The sequence below is a fragment of the Cotesia typhae genome, unplaced genomic scaffold (genome assembly GCF_013202065.1).
Source record: "Cotesia typhae breed Kobodo isofemale line unplaced genomic scaffold, CoteBio_Ctyphae scaffold_45, whole genome shotgun sequence".
NCBI classification, from domain to species: Eukaryota; Metazoa; Arthropoda; class Insecta; order Hymenoptera; family Braconidae; genus Cotesia; species Cotesia typhae.
Genome location: NW_027423777.1, coordinates 1,670,348 through 1,692,126, shown reverse-complemented (window position 1 = coordinate 1,692,126; position 21,779 = coordinate 1,670,348). Strand labels below are relative to the sequence as shown.

Genomic DNA, 21,779 nt, shown 5'->3' with positions numbered 1-21,779 from the left:
TATCGTCGCACTGTGAGCAATAATAATAATGATAATGATGATGATGATAAGTTAGAATTTTATTAATCAAATCAACACTTGTTGAAATGGGTTTCATTTTGATCGCGTGACTTTTAACACTGAGCATGAAGACTTTCTGGCGTAATTGAGAGCAAGGTCGAGAGAATTGGTTCGAGTGAATCAAAGAGTTACTCTTCCCACGCTAAGGCGTATTATCATTACAAGTAACCTCCTTAGGCTTATGCCGGTGCTGATGCTCATAATGTAGATATGGATAAAGATATAGATATAAAGGTTGAGGTTGAAGCTCACCAGCCACCAGTCGATTGGGGAACTACTAAAGGGTAAAGTAGGCGGCGAAATTGTAATTCGCCAATCGATTTTCATAGCATTCCACGACCCTGGTCCTACAAGTAAAGTGAGAGAAGCTCAGAAACGTAGTCAGAGAATGTTCTCTTATTCCCTATCCATCTCACTCTCTAGGGGTCGAGGGCTCGACTTTTCGCTCAATGCCCAAGTAGAGAGATGCTCGTCTATGTGATGTATATATTGTATATGCCTAGTAGCATAGAAGCAATGGCGGACAATGTGCGAAGGACAGCTGAATTGACAAGTAGGAACCGGGAGTTTAAGGGTCGGACCTCCCACATCATCTACTAGCTCTAGTCAACCCAAGAACTTGTTTTAAGTGGGAGCGAAAGAGCTACTGGATGACGGATGAATGCCTACACGTTGTTACCCGGTAGATAAGAAGGCGATTATCGTGGTTACGAATATAACGTACGTCTACCAGAGTGAAGCAAAAAATAATTCAGACGCATTCTCAAGTGTCTTGAGATTTCAATGAACTCGTGTGTGTAGTGTACGGTGTATAGTGTACATGATGGGGGATATATGCCAGCGATACGATGCATTTTTATTATTTCTCTCACTTTATCGTTATTATTTATCGGCCTACACTCTGTGAAGGAAAGGAGAGTACAACGATCCGTTGCGGGTTAAGAGGCCGGTAACGCGTGGCGCAAACAAGAAAATAAATTTGATTAAGGGAGAGAACTTTGAGAGAATTATAATCCGATGGTTATTTTATTTATTTATTTATTTATTTATTTATTTATCTGTACATTTGGTCATGTGTGTGTGTGTGTGGGAAGGGGGGCGATGACTGTACGGGTATTTTACAACGCTGACCACAAGTCAGGCTCGGAAATTTGATACAGCGGTGCTCATCGTATCTCATCCACGCTTAGCGTTAATCGAAAAGACACTCTATACGCAGGATGTATTTGTAGATATAAACGAGTAGTGTGGTGTTATTTATTTCCAATACATACCCATTCTCACTCGATTTTTCGTTTCTGAAAATACAATATTTATGTTGATGCTAGTAGGCAACGTCTCACGCGGGTATTTAAGTTGTGTAAATCCAATAAAAACGCCAAACCTGCAATAAATAACCTCTCTTCGTTCTCTTATAAAGAAAAAGAATAAGGATGAAAGAAAAAGGAGGTAAAAGTAAAAAATGATAGAAGGAACAAAAAAGTAAAACAACAAGAGAGAAGAGAATAAGAAGTTGAGACCGTGGACCAAGGTGCCTGCTTCCCTTCCCTGGCATGGGTTATATTATACATTATACCTGTACCCGACTCTGGGAAGAAGGAGCCTACTCGGCCTTCGTCCTGAACAAGATGAGAAACGGTGGTAGAGGTGAGGAAGGGTGAGACGAGTCTTCACCAAGAAGGGACTGGGTCGCGGGGGTGACCGCCGGATCCATCAGGTGAAGCTTAAAACAAGGATGGAGAAAGAGGAGTTTTGACCCTAAGCTAACGGGACCCTTCTTCATCTTCTTTCCTCCACAACACTAACACCAGCCGTGGCTGTGCAAGGCTCTGGTTATTCGCCAAATGATAGTGTTCAGCTCTCTGAGCCTCGTTTCGACTCGTACATGGAAACGAGACACCTCCGACATGTCCAAACTCATTTTTCCTGATGCTGATGTGCCTCCTCCCTTTCTATCAAGCTCCCTTCCACTTCTCCTTCTTCACCGATTCAGACTCGTTTATTCGGTCTTGTTACGTAATATACCGGATATGATGAATTAATACTATACAATCTCATATCATTTTATTTATTTTTTTTTTTTTTTCGGCTCAATTTAGTACTTGGGTTCGTTTTATTTTTTATGTTGAACGTAAACATTTTAGTAAAATTGCTTAGGTGAATGATTGTTTTTTGGTGAAGATAATATTTATAAATAAGAAGCAGGGTTGTCATCTCAGATAATTGATGACATATTTTATTTCATTGGTTTTTTACTGCCTGAAGCAATCAAGCTGATCATGAATCGAGCCGTTTCATTTTATTTATTTTATTCTCTTTTTATTCTTTTTTCCCTGTACTTATTATAGCAATTGTATAATTAATAATTTAGGATTATACGGAATACAATGAGGTCGGGGTCTCTAGAAGTCTTAAATAGAGAACAATCGAATTGTATTGTCTACTGCAATTTTCGCTAGGTGTGAGCTAACCGAGCCCTAGATATTAGCATCGGGTGAGGCGGGGCGAGCCAAATGCAATTACGTGAAAGCATATCCGATGAGTTGTTTAGTTGTCTCCCAATCCCCTTCCGAAAGATATTTCAAACTCGTAAAATCATTTATCATCAAACCACTCAGACTTTAGCCCATCTACCCCGATCCTGGTCCCTTTTCCATTTTGGTTCTTTTCTTTGACAGTCCCAGTTGCCTCAAAAAATTCTTCAATTTATCAATCTCAAAAGTCAAGCACCAAACATCTTTGTTTCAACACAATGTTCAAAACTCTTAAAATAAAGCATATATATATATATTTTTTTTTGCCCGTTTTATCGATCACCTTACTGTTTTTTTTTTTTTTTTTTTTTTTTTCATCTTTTCTACTTCCTCTTCAGACTGATGGCTCTAAAATATTTAAAACCGGCCAGCAAATAGCAATACCTGGCCTCGGAACAGACTCTTTTTCATGCAAATGAGAAATCGGTTGATACCTTTCCTCTCTCTCTCCCTCAGGATTTCAAGGAAGAATAATTGCCAACCGCTTTCACCATAAACGAATAACATATATTATCTATATACAGACTCAGCGTACACATAAACAAACCTTTACTTTCAAATTCAACGCATGTGCCTGCTGACATCATCCCTCTGATAATGTGTATCATCAAATTCACTATTACCATATAATAAACCATTCAAATTCGACTTTCTAATCAATTTTCCCACCCAACCCCTCATCACTGTCATCGTCATCGTCACCGTCGTCGTCATCATCATTAGTTCCCAAAGTCACCGTCATAGTCAAAAGACCTGATTTTTTTCACTCACCCAAAAAATCATTATACCATTGAAATACAGATTAAAGCGAGACGGCATAAGCACTTTATCCATCTCATCTCATCTCATCTCATCTCAGCGAACAGAAATGATTATAATGACACAATTAAACGGCGTGGATGATACATAAGAGTAAGTAATAGTTTAAGATGGATCTGTTGTACGCAATAAAGCAAAGTAATGTCTGATTGCAATGGGTATATGAGCATAAAGAGTGTAATAGTTGTAAGAAAGAAGCATCTGGTAAACTTTGGGTGTATGCATTATTTCACATATTTTTGCGCAATTACACAGCGTTAATGGGAAAGACTTCACACGACATTTTCTCGACTGTCTTGTCGCAATAACCAGACGTTATAGTGATACATATACAATATATATATATATATATATATATATATATATATATATATATATATATATATATATATATATATATATATATATATATATATATATACACTAGAGAGGTACAGACATGAGAGTGCACTGGGATTGTGTACGGCTACCAAAGTTAGTACAAGAGGATAAAAGGACGCTCGTCGTTGTTGCCTCAGGCTTTTACGGCTGAGCGACGGACGAGTTGAGTGCGAAGAGAGCGTACGCATTATCTAAATGCGCGACACTCTCGCCCTGTTGGATACTATCCATCGTCCCTCTTGTTATTCCCCTTCGCTTCAGGTTCTGTATCTTCATATATTCACACTAATACCATACTATTTCTAACCATGTGTGCAGTGCTGGTTCATACATACACCATTGAATGCTCTTCGTCATATGAATGCTCTTTTTCCGGCGTTAAGTCTCCACGCAGACAAATCTCCTTCGCGTGAGCATTGACAATGAGAACACACACGTGTATCCCGACATTACATGTGTAATGTAAGGCAGATACTGAGTACATTACTTCCGAGAGCTGGTCGATCGACGTCAAGTGGACAATCTAAAAGTTGGCTTTTTGTGGTGTGTCTCATTTGTAACGACTTGAGAACATTTCTATCGGTTGTAAATAGCTCTTGTCGGAGTATAATTGTGTAATTAACTAGTGCATATTTCATAAGTAATAGAAACATGACAGGTTTCTAACAATCTTAGATAAATCAGATAGAGATTGGCAGGAGGGTAAGGTTTTAAAATAAACTAGCCAATTCGAAAAATAAAAGAGTAAAAGTGGATGGCAGAGTTGTATGTTTTGAATTCTACTGGGCGATGATGCCTCGAGCTATTTTAGCAAGCTTATATATCCGATGAACGACGAGGCCTCAAGTTGAAAAAGAGAATGCGAAAATTACGACCTTCTTACATCTTTTCTCCCTCTTAGCGTTGTGCTGTTATGATGTTAGCTCTCTTACAGGCAACCCAGTACAAGACCATCGAGAATAAGACTAAGCTATAACAACACTTACACTGCTTATGCCGTAGCTGGAGCTGGGAGAAGTTGAGAGTAAAGTTAAGACTCGAGCTAAAGCAAGGCGTAACGAATCATCAGCGCATCCGGCGTATTCGAGCAACCATAGCTCGTAAATCGACTACTATAATACACCACCAGGGTTTTCATAATTTTGCGTTTGTTGTTTTCAAATTATTCTCGTCACGAACCTTCTTAAGAAGAGATATCGCATAAGCATTTACCTCATTTTTCAATAAAGAAAACAAAGCCTTCTTTCAGGTCAAATAAAGTTTAAGCACACATACACACACGCCAACACTTTTTAAAAAATTTTTTTTTCTAGACAAATATTTAAAAAAATAGTACTAGAATTTAGTTGAAAAAACTTTTGAGAATTGAAAAAAAAAATAGTTAAATTTGCGAGGAGAGTTTAAATGAATGGTTAGAAAAAGAAAAAAAAAGAAAAAGGTAGTTAAATTGAAAATAGTACGTTACGAGGCATAAACTCTGAGTGTGTGGAGTGTGTGTTGGAGTATGTGTTATAGGGACATGCAAATAACAAGGAGCGCCGATGTTTTCGAGCTGGCTAGTAAACCGAAGGGAACAAGCGTGTTTCACCGATGGTTAGCGTCAAATATTTGGTGCGTGCGCGAGGCATGGCAACACCGCCGTACTATAAGCGCCCCACGATCATCCACGGTCCACGATCCACGATCTACTATATAATACAGAACCAAACGAAACGATTTCTATCCATGGCATACCACACTACACCATACGAATGAGAGAATCAACAACAGAGCTAAACTCTCCTCTCAAGAGAGGTTTAACTGTGGCTGAGGACTCAAGAGATAGGAGATAGGACGCAGACTTGCGGATCTTACAAACTATCCTCATTGGCGGTCACATCACACTAAATGATAGCGTCACGCAAACTAATTGAGTAGTTATTTTATCGACAACATCACATATCCACACATTATATTATATTTTATACATTCGTATGTCGATTAGCTATGTATATTTAGCGCCTATGCATTGTATATAGCTATATTGGTAGACGAATATAAATAAACGAGATTCATTTACTTAACACTTTTTTTTTTATTTCATTTTAATAATCTGAATAGTAACAGGCACACGTGCGTTTTACTAATTGATGTTGCTTCGGTGGCTTCAGAAGATCCAAGACCTGAATTCTCTTCCCATGTCATTTAGAAAACACATATTTATATCTCATCCATGGGGAACTATTGGTCGGAAATAAGTGCGATTCTGGATAAAAATTCTCATTATATACGATGTGTGATTAAATCAAAGCCTGAACCTAAAACGAAATGTTCTCATCAGAATAAAAATCAGCATCAGCTTCTGAATCTGTTAGTATGATGATAAAAAAACCTCAATTCCAGAGAACTGAGTCATGCAATCAGACAAAATTCTTTGTCACCTAGATCGAGTTATCGTAAATCGATGACAAAATTAATGAGTAGAAAAAAAAATCTACAAAGAGATATTATTCGCTGCGGGTTTTTAAGTAAAATAAATCTTTAGTGTTTGGTTAAAAGAGTGTGGTTATGATGTCTAAACTTTAGACATTGTATCGGGATCTTTTTGTCTTCTATTTTGAACGAATCTTTGAATTCAATAGGTATTAGAGATGGGTTTGAAATACTTAATTGGATTAAGTATTGGCTTTGAGAAAATAAAGCTATGTGGTATTTACGCTGACTTGAATAATCACAGAAGCATTAGTTATGTATGATAATAATAGTAATTAAATCACAGTTACCGGTGTTATAAACAATATAGATACGTTAACTAACTGTTGATGCCCACACAGTACTGTGAACAGTGTAAATCATCCTTATTAAGTAAGATCTCTGTTTTTCGAGGTAGTCGAGTGCAGACGAGCTTACAATTACTGAGGATTAATATCGCTTGTAAGCAATTTTTGTTAAAGTTGTCTAATGTATCTGAAGACAGAGTCAGAGTCAGATTCAAAGTTATCTTATCCTTATCATCATTATTCTGATCCTCATCATTAGCATTAGTATTTCTATTGTTATCCTCATTTATTGCGTATACATTCGGAGAATCTACTGGTGGAGAAATAAAAAGGCTTAAACAAAGAACGTCAAGGCCACTGGTAATAACATTAACACTTTAGTGATGAAAAAATATCATGGTAAAAAAAGTAATTACCACGTTGCAGCTCAGTGTTAGCGGTCACAGAACCAGTACAGCACAGTACAGAAAGAGAGAGCAAAGTAGAAGGGCATAATAGATAATGTATACAACAGGAAAACGAGAGTAGTAAGCGGCAGTCAAGTAGGATGCCACGATTGTAGGTAGGCATTATTCAAGGGTGGTGTTACGTGAAAAACGAAGCGCGAACCCATTGGTCCGTGGAACGTATCAAAGAGGCAACTGTTGCGAGAACCGCGGACTATGCCACAAAGAGCTAACAGTATCTCTATTTTACTCTATATCTCGTCCGAACTATGGATATAGTAATACCTTCACTACTACTGGCTACTGGCTGGACCTCCACTTCTACCTCTGCATCTGCATCTACCTCTAACTCTGTTAGCTCTATCACCACAGCTACCAGTTTGTACCAGCGATTTTAAACAAGAAATACTAGTGATTCTCTACAACGGTTATAACAATGACAACCTTGTTTATTTATTTTTACCCATTCATTACGGCAGTGTCTATTCGCGGATAGTTCACCTTTTAAAATAGAGGAGATCTATTTACCGTTTTTGGGAATCTTCAGTACTTTAACACTCAAAAGCGGTTAATCGAATCATGGTTTTCACGCATACTTTTGGTTTATTAGACGGAATAATTGACTGATGTCGATTTGATCCAAAACATAATTATCGATGAATACTAAAAATCTTTCAAGAATTTCTATAAGTTTCACCAAAACCACCAATAAATTAACAAAAAATACGAAGCTTATTGCTCTTAATAGGGTAATTAACTGCACCATAATTATCAAAGTTTTAACAGCTCGCGCAAAGTGTAAGCAGCTTTTAAATAACTTATCTTAAAGCTAGTTTCATGTAACTTGTAATGGGCTGTTTTTAACGTAGCAAACATAATTTCGTTGTAATTACAGAGAAAGAAAAAATGGCAGGTGGTGAATTTTCATTGTTTTTATGTATACACGCAGATGGTAGTCGTTTATTCCTTTTTTCTTTGTCGTTAACTTTAGTTTTGGCTTGTTCCTCGTGAATCTTGTAACTTGGTTCCACGAGTCCGAAAAAGAAAACCGTTATGCAAAGTTTCCATTGTCGGGTTTTGATAGAAGCGATAAATATTGGTAGCGTAGAATTATACCCTTTGTTGAATAATATAAAATGGATTTCTTTTGATGAATACGTAATGAAGAGAGTTATTGCAAAGGAGTTAAAAGTAACGTAACGACAGAAGTAAAACCGGCGTGTTTTACAATTAATCGACATTTAGGGCACTTGCATTAATAAATTTTGAATAAAATTAAACCGACATTTGGGAATGATTTGCGTGTCCCACGCAACCCTTTATGTTGAATCCTTTGTCAGTAGGGTATACCTGTAAAAGGGGACTCATAAGTATTGGCAAGTGAGCCCCTTCTATTAATTAACTTTGAAAGTATACTGAGCTAGTATTGTCGTCACTCGTCATTGACTTTGTTGTAGTGTCGCGCACCGCGGCGTCTTCTGGTTACTAGTAGTCATGGACAGACTCCCTCAGCTTCTTCTTTTTCTTTATCTCTGTCTTGGCTTATTCTCCTTCTTTTTATTCTTCTTTTAAAAGTTGCGTACGCGGTGAAAAAGACGCCATTGAATACGCCAAGAGCTCAATTACTGCCTGCAACGTGTGTATGTGGACGTCAATTTTTATTCTTGGTGTTTTTATTTAGACTTTTATTCTTCTTGCTCTTAGTAAAACGAAAAGTTTTACTTTTGCTCTTGATGTTATTCAAGTTCTATAGTTATATACTTATTCTTGTTCATTTCCATCGCCAGGAATATCGGCTCGCAAGGAACGCCCGATACGAAAAAGTAAAATAATAAAATAAGAGTAACGAGTATAATATTAGTAGGCATCCTTTATGCTGTATGGTAGATGTTGTATTACCCAGCAGCAAAAGATAGAACCGGTGCGAGAGTGGAATAAAATCGATCTGGAGCTTTATCGATCGAGGAAAATCTTGGTTAGTTCTGTTCGTCTCAAGCCGAGTGAACACGGGAGCAGGAAAACCGTAAACGGTCACAAACCGCAGCCAAGGATTATATTAAATCACTAGAACTAAAGACTAAGGACTTGAGACCAGGCCAGGAATTAAATAATAAAAAAGTTTAAATAAATTATATCACATCATAAATATTTATTTACCGATTTAGTTTATGTCCATTTCAAGATCTTTCGTTGAAATCTACCGATTGGAGTTTTCTGAAATTGAATTTTTAACATCGCGTGCTTGACAGCTTTTTTGTAATCTTGTCATCAGTTTGCTGAGCTAATTAAAGGTTTTAAATAAATATCTAAATATATTCTAGATCTATCGGTGCGAATCCGAGGCTCAATAAATTCCAATAACCACAGAAATAAAAAAAAAAAAAAAAAAACCATATTTTCCTCTAAAGTTTCTAAAAATCACTTTTTCATTACACCAAATTTTTTCTCTGGTTAAAAAAGGTAAAGTTTGGTTTACTGACCAACGGGAGTTTATTCGAATGCAAAGTCAAGACAAGATTGTTTGAGTCGTATAAAAACAAATGTTTTATAGCGCTAATTTTTACAATGCGTGTGTTAAATCGGCAGTAAATAAATGAAAAGAACATAATAACAACACCTTTAGTGAAACGAATCTGATGAATTTATACACGTTAATTTTTTTATTACCCGGGTGTGGTCAGAGTTATAAAGAATGACGTCACATATTTTTAGCCACCGTACTCTTTAAATGTATGTAGGTAATATATGTATAATATATAATAGCACCGTTTACCGGCTATTACACCGATACGATACGAGTAAAGACACGCCCCTCTCATCGCCTACAATCACCCATTCCTTCCCCATATGTGTTGATATTAACTCAATTCCTCGTTTACGTTTGTCCAAACAAAACTAAACTCCATACTTCCCATAAAGCTCAATAACCAACAAATAACCTTTTATTTTCTCTTTATTCAGATACTTACTCAGAATAAACGTCTTTTGCGTTTGGTGTCTTGCGCCAAGTATATATAGATCAAATCCATGTGTGATGAACATGTGTGAGTGTGAGCATGCCCGTTTCTTTTCATTTATTAAGATTTGGGCGATCTATGAATTAAGAATATTTCAATGCCCAGTGATGAATACGCTTTCAAATACAATTATTATATTGTACAGGTGTACAACACGTGAGAATATAAATGTCGGTTTATTTTATTTATCATTAAAATTTAAATTGTTAAAAATGATAATTTACTCCCACGCTTTAAAATTTCTCGTGTCATTCGTGTTAAAATTATCATTTTTAACCTACGCCTGATATAAAAAAGGTTTTTGTGGTTTTTTATTTGTACCATTATTTTCCACAGCGTCCCAACCCGGGCTATATACCTGGGCTATTTTGATCAGTTAAGCTACACATAAATGGACACCTTCGAAATTATATGTAAATAAATCTAAACAACATTTTTTAAATTATTTCTTGACGTATCTGCGAGTGAGAACCTCGGAAATTATTTTTAATAATATATTCCCTGTATCAACTTGTGACAATTCATGATAATTTTTTTTTAAATATTGTTAATATCAGTCACTTTAGTACATCATTAAACTCAATTTTTCTTCAATCATGTCTTCCAATTACGTTATGGGACATGGCCATTAAAAAATAAAACGAGGCATTTAAAATTAAGGTAAAAAGGTGCGTGGACCAATCTTTCATATTATTATCTCAAACTGCGCCCTCGACATTCCCCGAGAACACTTTAACGAGAATAAGAACGACTCAAAAGTTGAGTTATGCGTCGAGACGATGCCAACAAAAAAGGAAAAAAAAGATTGAGACTCGTTTCTAGGCTAAGGATACTTATACTTTTTTTAAGAACTTTTTGAAATTTTATTTTGCTTTCGGTCTATTCATGAGCTACGTTTGTAGGCTGTTCAGTTAGTTCTGGGCATTCTTAAAAATATTACGGGTTTCAAACATTTATTCTATCCCATTTATCCCACGAAGGTTCTTATATTACTTACACTCAATGGGGGTGTTGCCGGTGAAACTTTTCATCAGACTGCCTGATGTGTGTTACCTGCCGGACTACAACTGTACAACTACACTTCTATTATTTTCCGTGTTTGAGTCAGAACAAGTATAAATAAATACAAAAATTTGGGACAACATAAAACATTAAACACTAAATCTTGGATTGAGTAAAGATGGACCCGTAAGCGTGAAATTGTCAGACCAGTTTAACAGTGCAGCTCACTATTAACGATTCACAGCTATCACTTAAGATACGTCTTTAGTCTTTCCTCTTCTCTTCTTTTCTTCGCATATCTTCTCCTGTTCTCCTGCGTACGTGCCCTTGCCTTGTATTGTACACATATACAGCCAGTACATCGAAGTAATGAGACGGGTTGCAGGCTCTCGCGAGATTCCAAAGGTACAACTTGCCCAGCTAATAAAAACGTGGATCATGACAACCGTAGACGGCTGTCGGCTACTTAGATCGGCTGCTCTTATAATCCTCATCCTTGTTTACGTACTTCGATACAACAAACATAAATAATATCCACAACAATACTCAGCTTGGCTCAAGATTATACGATATCATCCACATCTTAGGTGGCCATTAGCAAATTTATGAAGACACGGACGGTACAACCGGAAAATCTAGTGGTTTGCTTTCTCAAAAGACGAATTCCTAAGGCGTTACGTGGCCACTAAAAACACGTACAATAAAAATAATAACTATGTTTATTGTATGGGTTTCAGTCTTTAGTTGGTGGGTAAACTAGAAATCTGACGTGTTAACGACCTACGTGGGTGTTGAGTTTGATCGTTTCGTTTCTGGAGGCCTTGAAACACTGCTGACAGACTCTCCCACGCGATTAAATAAAATATCTGGTCATTGGCGAACAATTAGCGGTATTTCAGTGAGGAAATACCCAACGGAATCCACATTAAATTACATATGAGGAGGATTTTTTACTTTATTATTCATACAAGCGTAGAGTATGGATATAATTCATGTGTGTGGAAGAGAGAGAAAGGCATCTTAGATCGAGAGATTGCACAGCTTGGACCCCAGCTCCTCATGTGTGGGGACGTGAACAGTGGTTTACAATGGGGACAATGCCATCTCTTCCGTTTTTAGTTGCTTAGTACATAGTATATAAGGACATACCGGTATGTATGCGTGGAAAAGACAAAGAGGCATCGTGTACCATTATAAGAGCATGACTGCTTGCCACGCCACCGCCAGTATCGGAGATTCTTAGTACTATAGGCTTACGAGCATGAGCATGTTGCCTTCGTACCTAGCCTCGGCCGTGCCCATTATTGTATTGTTTTGAATTAAACCTCGCCTTGTTGGCAGTGTTTGTTAAAAACTTTTTTCTGATTTTAAATGAGGTTTTGGATTTCACTGGTATTTACCAATCGTGGGACTATTTTTTGTTAATTACTTTACCACAATTATGATTATGCTAAAGGGGTATATAAAGATAATGAATAAAAAAAAAAAACACGGAATAATAATTTAGATTAAAGAAGCTAAGGGAAGGATTGGGAAGGATATATGGATAATAAAAAATGATTTTTGGTATATACAAAACACCTCAACACATGTTGCTGGGTAAAAAAAAGAATGAGGCGATGGAAAGGAATATAGAAGCGTAGGTAGGTTCTAGATGAGACACGCTCGTTGTCGGAAATAACGACATAATGACACGGTAGAAGATGAGTGCCTCGGGTAGTATGGAGTATGGAGTAGGTAAATTCGAGGCTGAAGCTGAGTCCGAGCCGGAGAATAAGAAATGGAATGGAGAATAGATTAAAAAAAGCACTTGGTATCGTGACCAACGTTACTTTTTCTTATTCTTTTTTCCTTATCATGGCTGGTTCTCTATATCTGTCCAAGAGTAATCGGTAAAGCAGAGCGTATCAGAAAATTACTACTTTGTTTAATTATTATCATGCTCTCTTAAACGTTAAAATCGAGGGAATTTTAGTGAGTATTTAGCCCAATGTATACTTCACCGCAGTTAAATTAGCGCCTTTTGAAAGCCGCTGTGACCACCTCGCGCGCGCACACGCGAATCAATTTTCGCGGTGTGTGTGTGTGTGTGTGTGTGTGTGTGTGTGTATGAGTATACTAGAATATGTGTTGATAGTATAGAGTACGCACGTTGCATCGAGCTAACACACGCACCCTCTCTCTCAATTGCACTCATTGGAACGCAGGCACGCGAATCCACCGGAAAATTTCATTGATCACGGTGCTAGTGCAAGAGACCTCTTGATTTCATCACTTCACGGGACCCTATCAACACTGTCGCGTTCAGTAAACAAATTTTTTGTTTGTTTACTTTTTACGTTCCAAATGATCTTTGACTTTATTATTTATAATATAATTTTTATCAATTCTCAGCGCGTGGAAACTGTTTATTTATCTACTCATATGTATTGAGTTACGAAATAAAGTAAATTATTGATAATGATAACTTACCATTGAGACGGGAATGGGTCCACCAGCTCCATTGGGGTAGGGGTACGGTGACACGAGATAACCCATGTTGAACGATGAGGTGTGAGGCGTCGGGTCCACTTTTCCTGAAAAGATTTTATATTTTTATTCACTCATCATCATTTAGGATAAATGCTGGATAAAAAATCGCTTTAGATAATATTGTCAGTTGTAGAATTGCCGCTTAAAATTTAATTAAACATTTTATATTTTTGTAATTCAAACACAATAAATTTTTTTATCATTATTATTAATATTATTAACAAAGTGTCAAGTCAGATTTGCGGAAAAAGTACTTATTTGATAGAAAATATAATAAATTAATTATTTACTTTGTAAATATTGACGTTCCTTGTATTAGAAATTTAGTAACTGTATTTTATACTTTTTACATATCATGCGATCATTTTTTAGGTACGAAATGATAAATATCAAAGTCAACATTTTTAATTATTATACTTTAACATTTCAGACATTCACATAGCGAATATTACTGTTTGAAATAATATTTTCTTCCATTTAAAAATAAATTGAAGCATTTAAATGATAATTATTACATAATGATTATTAAAATCACAATTTTACTGGTTGAAATAGTAATTTTCAACAGTCGATCATTACTTACTATAAATTGACTATTATTTATTACATTTTACTTTTTTCCGTGTATAATTCAATTTTTTGCATTTTACAAAGAAGTAATAATTTTTTTTATTAAATTTGCAAGGTATTAAAAATTCAATTTCAAGGAATATTTATTTTCGAAAGAACTTGGTATTGAACAAAGTAATTTAGTATATTTTTTGTATAAATTCAAACAACAAAAAAAAACCTGAAGAAAAGTTTACTAGGAAGAAATAAATAAAATTAAATTATTTCTTTTTAGAGGAATTAATAATTAATCAATGAATTAATTATTAATGGACAATTAAATTTTTAATTTTATTGATGGATAATTCAAATGATAATTGTAATTATTAATTTGATTCTACACAAAAAAGATAAAATTTTTTAATTTATCAATTTGCAACCCTGAATTAACGTAATAGTAACCTTAGAAAAAAAAAAATCTTTTTAAGAGGCAGAATTGTGCTAAATTCACGAACTTTAAACTGATAACGATCCATCGTATAGCTAATTTAGCTTTACGGATCTTCATATTGACAAAACAGTTGTCTGTAAAAAAAAAAACTGTGTATGTTTACGAAAGCTATTCGTTGTATGTTCAAATAAAATAAATGAATCTCTAAGTTAGATAACTGAATTGTTATTCTGACGAAACGTTATTTGAAGTTAGATTGAATAATTCAGACAATATTTTTCTCTCCTTGTTAAGAGCTACGAGAAGTTATTTCTGTCTCTTTTTCTCTAACGTGATATTACATGATACATCTACGACTCAAATCAAACGAAAAATTTGTATTTTTACATTCGACACTTACAATATCGACAGTATTACCATACAATCAATCAAAAGACAAATAAACTTGAACAAGATTAGGATTAAAAATTTTTTGAGCTGTAAACCAATGCTTTAACTAGCTTATAGATAAAAATTTCATCGACATTAACTCTATAATAGACTCGTAAAACGTTTAGTGGCACATGGAGCTGCAATTTATGTAACAAAAACGATTAAAGGGGAGTAAATATATAATTAAATCTTAATAAAAAGAAGCCTAGGCTAATAAAGATCCAAGTTCTCAAAAAGAATAATTAAAAAATTTATATTGTAATTTATAAATAGTATGATTGAACGTCGTATAATATATAAATACATAAAGACCAAATTAAAATATAATCTCCAATATTATCGTATACCTATTGGCCAAAATGGATGACGACGCCGGCGCGCCTGTGAAATACAAACTTACGTACACATGTATCAGAAGAAATATACATACAACACATGACAAGAAAGAAATAGAAGCGCGCGCATCTGAACGACGCTCGCGCGGTTATCTCAACGCACATGTGCGCCACACGCCTTACAATCTCCGAGTTTATTACCAATATATATTTATATATTTGTATGGGAGTATTATATCCATCGTACATCTTACACCCTTGCACCGCAACACCTCCTTACCCTCCTTTCCTGCATACTATGCATATACTTATCGTTTTGGGAGCGCTTAGTAGTCCAACAAACATATAACACAAGTCTAAGTCTGTCAAACTACAAGTTTGAAACTTTCGATCTCTCTTAAGATATTCAACTTTGTTTACTATTTAAAGTTGGGTTAATAAGTCAACTAGTTCACCCGTCACCGATATTTATCTTTCTTTATTGTTTAATTATATGCTGATGTGAGAATTTAAAACTTTTTGACAATTCCGGCTGAAGAGAAGAGGTTAGGGTGACTGAATAAACTAACAATGATAATGATAATGATAAATTATACAATAGGATAAATAATATATTATCATAAAATAAAAAAAGGTTTATAAAAGTGAAAAGTGTGTTAATACGATCGTGAGGCTGGCTTATGTGTAGCTTGTTGTCGGCTGGTAAATTACTATAATTGTGAAGTTCCGGCGATTTTTAGATTAGCTCTGGTCCATCAACTGTATAACCTGGCCTACCGACATGCCGACATCACAAAACGCCCGGCGGTTCTCAAATTTAATGTTCTTTCTATTTTTTTTCCTGTTCCTTGTTTGTTTATTTGACTGAGTTGAAATTTATATTCAATTTAGCTTGCGGTTTCCCTACGAAAATTTTTCGCTATCTAGCGGTTATTGTGGTACTTGTTAATGTTACGGATCGTTTTATTCACTTTGTAACCAATTATTGCCTATACTGTAACAATTTACGCATAATACAAAAATTTATTAATAGTCGACGATTAGTCAGGTTGTTAATGGTTTACTAAAAGTGAATCTGTTGAAATAAAAGAAAAAAAAAAGTAATTTATAAAATCCGTTATACTAATTTGACATAACACACATGTTTGAAATAACATTTGAACGGTCAATTTGTCGAAACTGGTGCTCAGTGTAAGATGAAAAAGTAGTCGTTAAAAAAAAAGAAGAAACTAAAAAACTGTTAACGAATGTGTTGAGTAGATGAGTGGTAGAGTGAAAGAGAGAATGAATCAGTAGTTTTTACATAGTTTTTCCGTTTTTCCCTCGAGAATACAGATGAAGATGAAGATGAAAATGAAAAAAGCAAAAAGGTCAGGGATTAGTGTATCCCCGCGGGAGCAGAGGACCGCACAGATTCCTAACCCTGAAAGTGTATACAACACATACATATATATATATATATATATATATATATATATATATATATATATATATATATATATATATATATATATATATATATATATATATATACATAGATATATATGTTTATAAGTAATAGAAAAAAGAAACGATCACGTAGATGGGCCGGAGCCTTTGCCTTGAGTTTTTGCGCTCGGTGTCAATAGAAAATACGTACTCGTATCCGGTCTCATGGGCCCCGACACGGGGGGTCTTTTTTATCCATGCAATTCTCCATCTCATTCTTTACCTTTATCCTAGCATATTTTCTCTCGATGTGGTGTTATTTTGTCCGAGTAAAGAATAAGAAAATCTACAGGAAAGTATAACGGACGTACCAATGGATTCTGTGTGGAATTTTTAGTGTTAGCCTATTTTAATGTTTTGTAACATTCAGAATCCCTGAACATTCAGTCCCCCCGAGACGAAGAACCAACAGCAACAAGTGTAACTGCTTTTAGTCACGGCCTTTTTTTATAGTTAAATATCACCCGTCAAGATTTACCGAGAAATCGACGGTAAATCGGTGTTTTATACTAAAATTCAATGTTTTCATCGTCTTTTGTGCCTTAAGTTTGTTCAATCCCTTTGCCGATTTGTCAAAAGCATTTTTTTATTTTTTTACATTCGGCAACACTTCTTTTATTTTCCTTTTAGACGATCTGGAACATATTTTTAAGTGTCCGAAAAATGCCCGAACGAATTTCAATATTCATTATACATCTATTTACTTTTCATCTATCTTTTTTGTGGGTTTACGCGTTTGCAATACTAAGAGGTCATTACATTAAGTCCAAATGGATCAAGTTGTACCAAAAAAGTTTTTAAACTTGAAAACAAATGTTGGAACAAAGACAACATGGCATTAAATTATCGTGAGATTTCCAACGAAACGTGCTCATTCGTTCTGGTCAACGTACTGAGATGTTAAGTGAATTTGTCGTGGTTGAGGCACGTTATGCCTAGTGTGCAGGGGTTAAAAGTGTTTAATGAAACTTAAAAAACAAAAAAAAATAAATAAGTCAAGCAAGATAAGGTTAAGCATGTGTGGAGATAAAAGTTAAGTTTTCATTTTTTCTCTTGTAAGATATGTACAATGAATGTTAATGTTAAATAAAAGATAACTTTGTGTGATAATACTATGACAAGAAATACGAGAAAGGACCGTGTTAATGTCATATTTTGCTTTACAAATCATACGTTTAGATTTACGATTTTGCCGAGTCATTGTTTAGTTAAAACATCGGTAATTATTTATGAAATCGGGGTCTAATCTTCGATGAAAAGAAATTTGAGGTAGCATCTCTGTATGTTAGTTGAAAAGAAATATTTTTTTTTTTTATAATTTTAAATTTAAATTTAAAAAAAAATTAAAGTCTTTTATCCTTGAGTCAGAAATTTAAACTCTAGTTTCAAGACAACTTCAAGATTTTTCTTGAAAAAAATTTTCTATACGGATTAATATTTTTCCGAGGCAACAATGGCAGTTGGAAGTTAAAATAAATAAAATCTCAACGAAAAAGGTTTCTCGGGCTGTTTAGTCGTGCTCGCGATTATTTCCAGAAAGAAATAAACGAAGTAAAGAATTTATCGTACAAGTTTTAAAGCCGAGCTTAAAGTTTAGCACACGTGTAGACGATATTTTCGGTCCAACGACCTTCTTTTACCCATTCTCACTTTTTAAACCGGAAGCATGTCCAAAACTGCATACATCCGCTTGCAAATTCATTCTGCATACATACAATTATCTTTGTTTAATAAAATAACAATAATTATCCAGTACAGACATACCCGATCATAAAATTTATAAACAAAAATCTTAACAGTGAGTAAAAAATCGTCCCCGAACTTAACGGCAGTGCGAAATCTGAAGCGACAACGCCGCAAGGCCACGAGGTGTCGGAGTTTTGAGTTCGTGGCCTCGGGGATACCCAGGATCAGGTAAATAAAGGCAAAGTAACCAAAGGGGCCTGGTATGCCAGTATTGTAGGAGTGGAAGTGCTGCCAGTGAGAGTAAGAGTGAGAATCCGCTTCTGCACTGCAGAAAGAATATGATGGACAAGGACAACGAAAGAAGTACACAAGAAGTCTTGGTTTAGTTGGATTGGGGCACAAATAAAATAAAGGACTTGTACAACAACTTGGAAGGGTGTAACCCACTGGAAGTACCTTCGCCCACACTACTCCTTTCTCATATTTATCCTCGTCATACCGCAATACTGCATTCTTTAAAGACGTCGCTGTTGTACTGCAAGACAACCACAGCTAAACACTGACACACTAACTATAACTATAACCGGTCTTTGTTGAGTCTTCTGGCTCCACTCGAGGATCCAGGCTCAGGCGATAAGTTTGACACCCGTGGACAATCCTGTGCGACCGGTAAAGTTTATCACAAGGATAACTGGATGATAAATACTCGAGCCCAAATCGATGATAATGCCAAATTTTTATAGTTTGTTGGTGAATCATTTATTGATGGTCAATCAGGTTTTTCTACTCAAATTTCCGCGATCTTTCGTGGTATTCGTGGAAATTTTTTTCTATGCAGCAGACTTGCTCCTACACTTGTCTGTGGTTCTTAGCACAAAGAACACCGACCGAGGAGATCATGTGTGGAGTGCACCTGAGAGCAAGTGTCGAGTCCCGTCGGTTACGCCCATATAAATCCTTGGTTACCTAGTCCCGCTTCTTTTACAAGATACAATTATTTACCGAGACCGGGTGGAGCTACCATATTTAGTCCTAGTTAACTCAACTTCTTATAAGTATTTATACTGTATACTTTATACATATATCTCTTTATATATTTATTTATTATGTACCCAATCGTTTCTTGGAGATTTTTTTTATTTATTTGTAAGCTTCCTTTTCCATAAACGTCTCGTATTCTTATTCTTATGTTAGAGCCTCTTTAAATTTAAAAAAAAAAATTATAATCCAGACAATTTACCGTAAAAGGACCGAAAATATGTGGACAAAGTTGTGTATGTATGAAAATATAAATTTGGAGTGGAAAATATTCCATGTCCAAGATTCTAAGATTAAAATTGATGACTTGTTCTTTTCTTCAATTTTTACTACATATTTTATTTTTTAAGATTGTGGAAAGATTAGTTTTATTTGTAAGTGTTTTAGGGTCTGGTTTTTAGGAAACATATTTTTTTCTTTACTTTAAGGAAAACATGGGTTTAAATGCCCGAGGTATCTCGTGACCGTTTTTTCAAAACAAATTAAGATATAGGAATTTTTTTTTCTTTAGACTTAAGAATTTTTTCCCAAGTTATAATTAAGAAAAGAAGTCAGTTGAAAAAGAAAGTGAAGTTTTGGAATATCTTTGTATACATTAAGTTCAGATGAAACCTTGAATTTAAAGTCGCTTCACAAAAGTTTTATTTCTTTATAACAAAACGACTTTTATTGTGATATATTATTCAAAAAAATAATATTTTGAAATAACCAATGAATTTATAGTAATTTTCAAGAATAGAAGAGTATTAAATATTTTCCGACACAAAAATTTTATTGAATAAAGTGGAATATATTAAGGCTCATAAAAACTAACGATTAAATTTAAACTAGATTATAAAATTTTTTAAAAAAGTTTTAAATAGTCTAAAGATACGTGTTTTTACTCAAAATCATGAGCAAACAATACTTAAAAAATGAATTTTTGATAAAAAATTTTCTTTTATAAAAGTGTCCAAAATAATATTCAGCAAAATATCCTCAGAAAGACTCAAACGCCGGACTTGCTCTAAACAAAGAGCTTTATGGCCATATTTATAGTTGTCGTAAAACACTACACAGATTGCTAACCTCGACCGATACCGCAGTTACTGCTGCCATTCCTTCTTATTCTTATTCTTCTTCTTATATTCCAGTCTCTTGCCTTTCATTCTCATTCCCAATATGTATTTCTTCGTCTCCATTCATTTTTACCCCGATTTTCTCTCTCTTTCTGTTTCTTCAAAATTTTTTTTTATTGCTTATCATTATTATTTTTATTTTCTCTTAACACACATACTATAAGCATTTATCCTTTTCACTCGAGTCATCTTCTTTTCTGCCTAACCATAATACATTCTTTATATAATCATAATCATCCTCCCTTTCTTGTAACATACATAAATACATATATACACCCGATTGTAATTATCAACGCCCCTCAATCGGTAATTCTTGTTCTTCTTCTTCTTCTTATTCTCTTCTGGCTTCTTTCTTCTTCTTCTTCATCATCTTCTTCTTATCCTTACTACCAATAAATTTTTTTTCAACATGATAATGATACTTTTATCATATTTTTCATTTCATTTTTTTGTATTATTTAACATGCCCTTAAATTTTTTTAATAATAACTCTCCATTATAAATGTAGGCAATAAATTTTGCAAATAATCATTCAGTGTGTTTAAGTTATTTTTATCTAATTTACGTTCAACATTTTTTTTTCGCTTTCCGCTTAAAATTTATATAAATTATCGATTAATTTCAAGCGGATGTGAATCACTAGGAAACCTAATGAAGTTAACTTTTTACAGACAAATTCACCAGCAGATGTTAAAATTGTCACACTAAAAAGTTTCTAAAAAAAAAAAAAATTAACGATAACTTGTTTGAGATTCACTCTTTTATTATTTCATAGAATATATACATCCATAGATATAAAAAAATTTTTTTTTCGTCGTTACAGCCGTCCAAAAGTGTATCGTTTGAATAAGCATTACCTCAGAGTCTTTAAATAGCTGTATCTTTTAAACTATTGACCTGTCGGTATTTTTTATTCAATACAAACTTGTGGCATAAAATTATCTTAATAATGTGACAATGGTAATGTATAGTAATCTTTTGTCGACATCCACACCCCTCAACGCCCCGAAAATATAAATATAAATAATCTTTCATTTTCTAATCACCAATAATTGAAAATTTTTATTTAATTAACAGCAACAAATCGTTTTAGTCTATTAAATTCCCCGCCTAGCACAAAAATAAACGTTTA

General features: G+C 34.6%; 1 protein-coding gene across 1 annotated transcript in view; it reads right to left on the bottom strand.

Moving 5' to 3' along the window:
* The window catches only part of LOC141536900 (protein pangolin, isoforms A/H/I/S), a 56,897-nt gene that overhangs the window by 29,818 nt on the left and 5,300 nt on the right, over positions 1 to 21,779 (bottom strand). Inside the window, exon 3 of the mRNA XM_074257689.1 lies at positions 13,491 to 13,594. Coding sequence (XP_074113790.1) covers positions 13,491 to 13,594 — 104 coding nt within the window. The remainder of the gene's footprint in view (positions 1 to 13,490; positions 13,595 to 21,779) is intronic.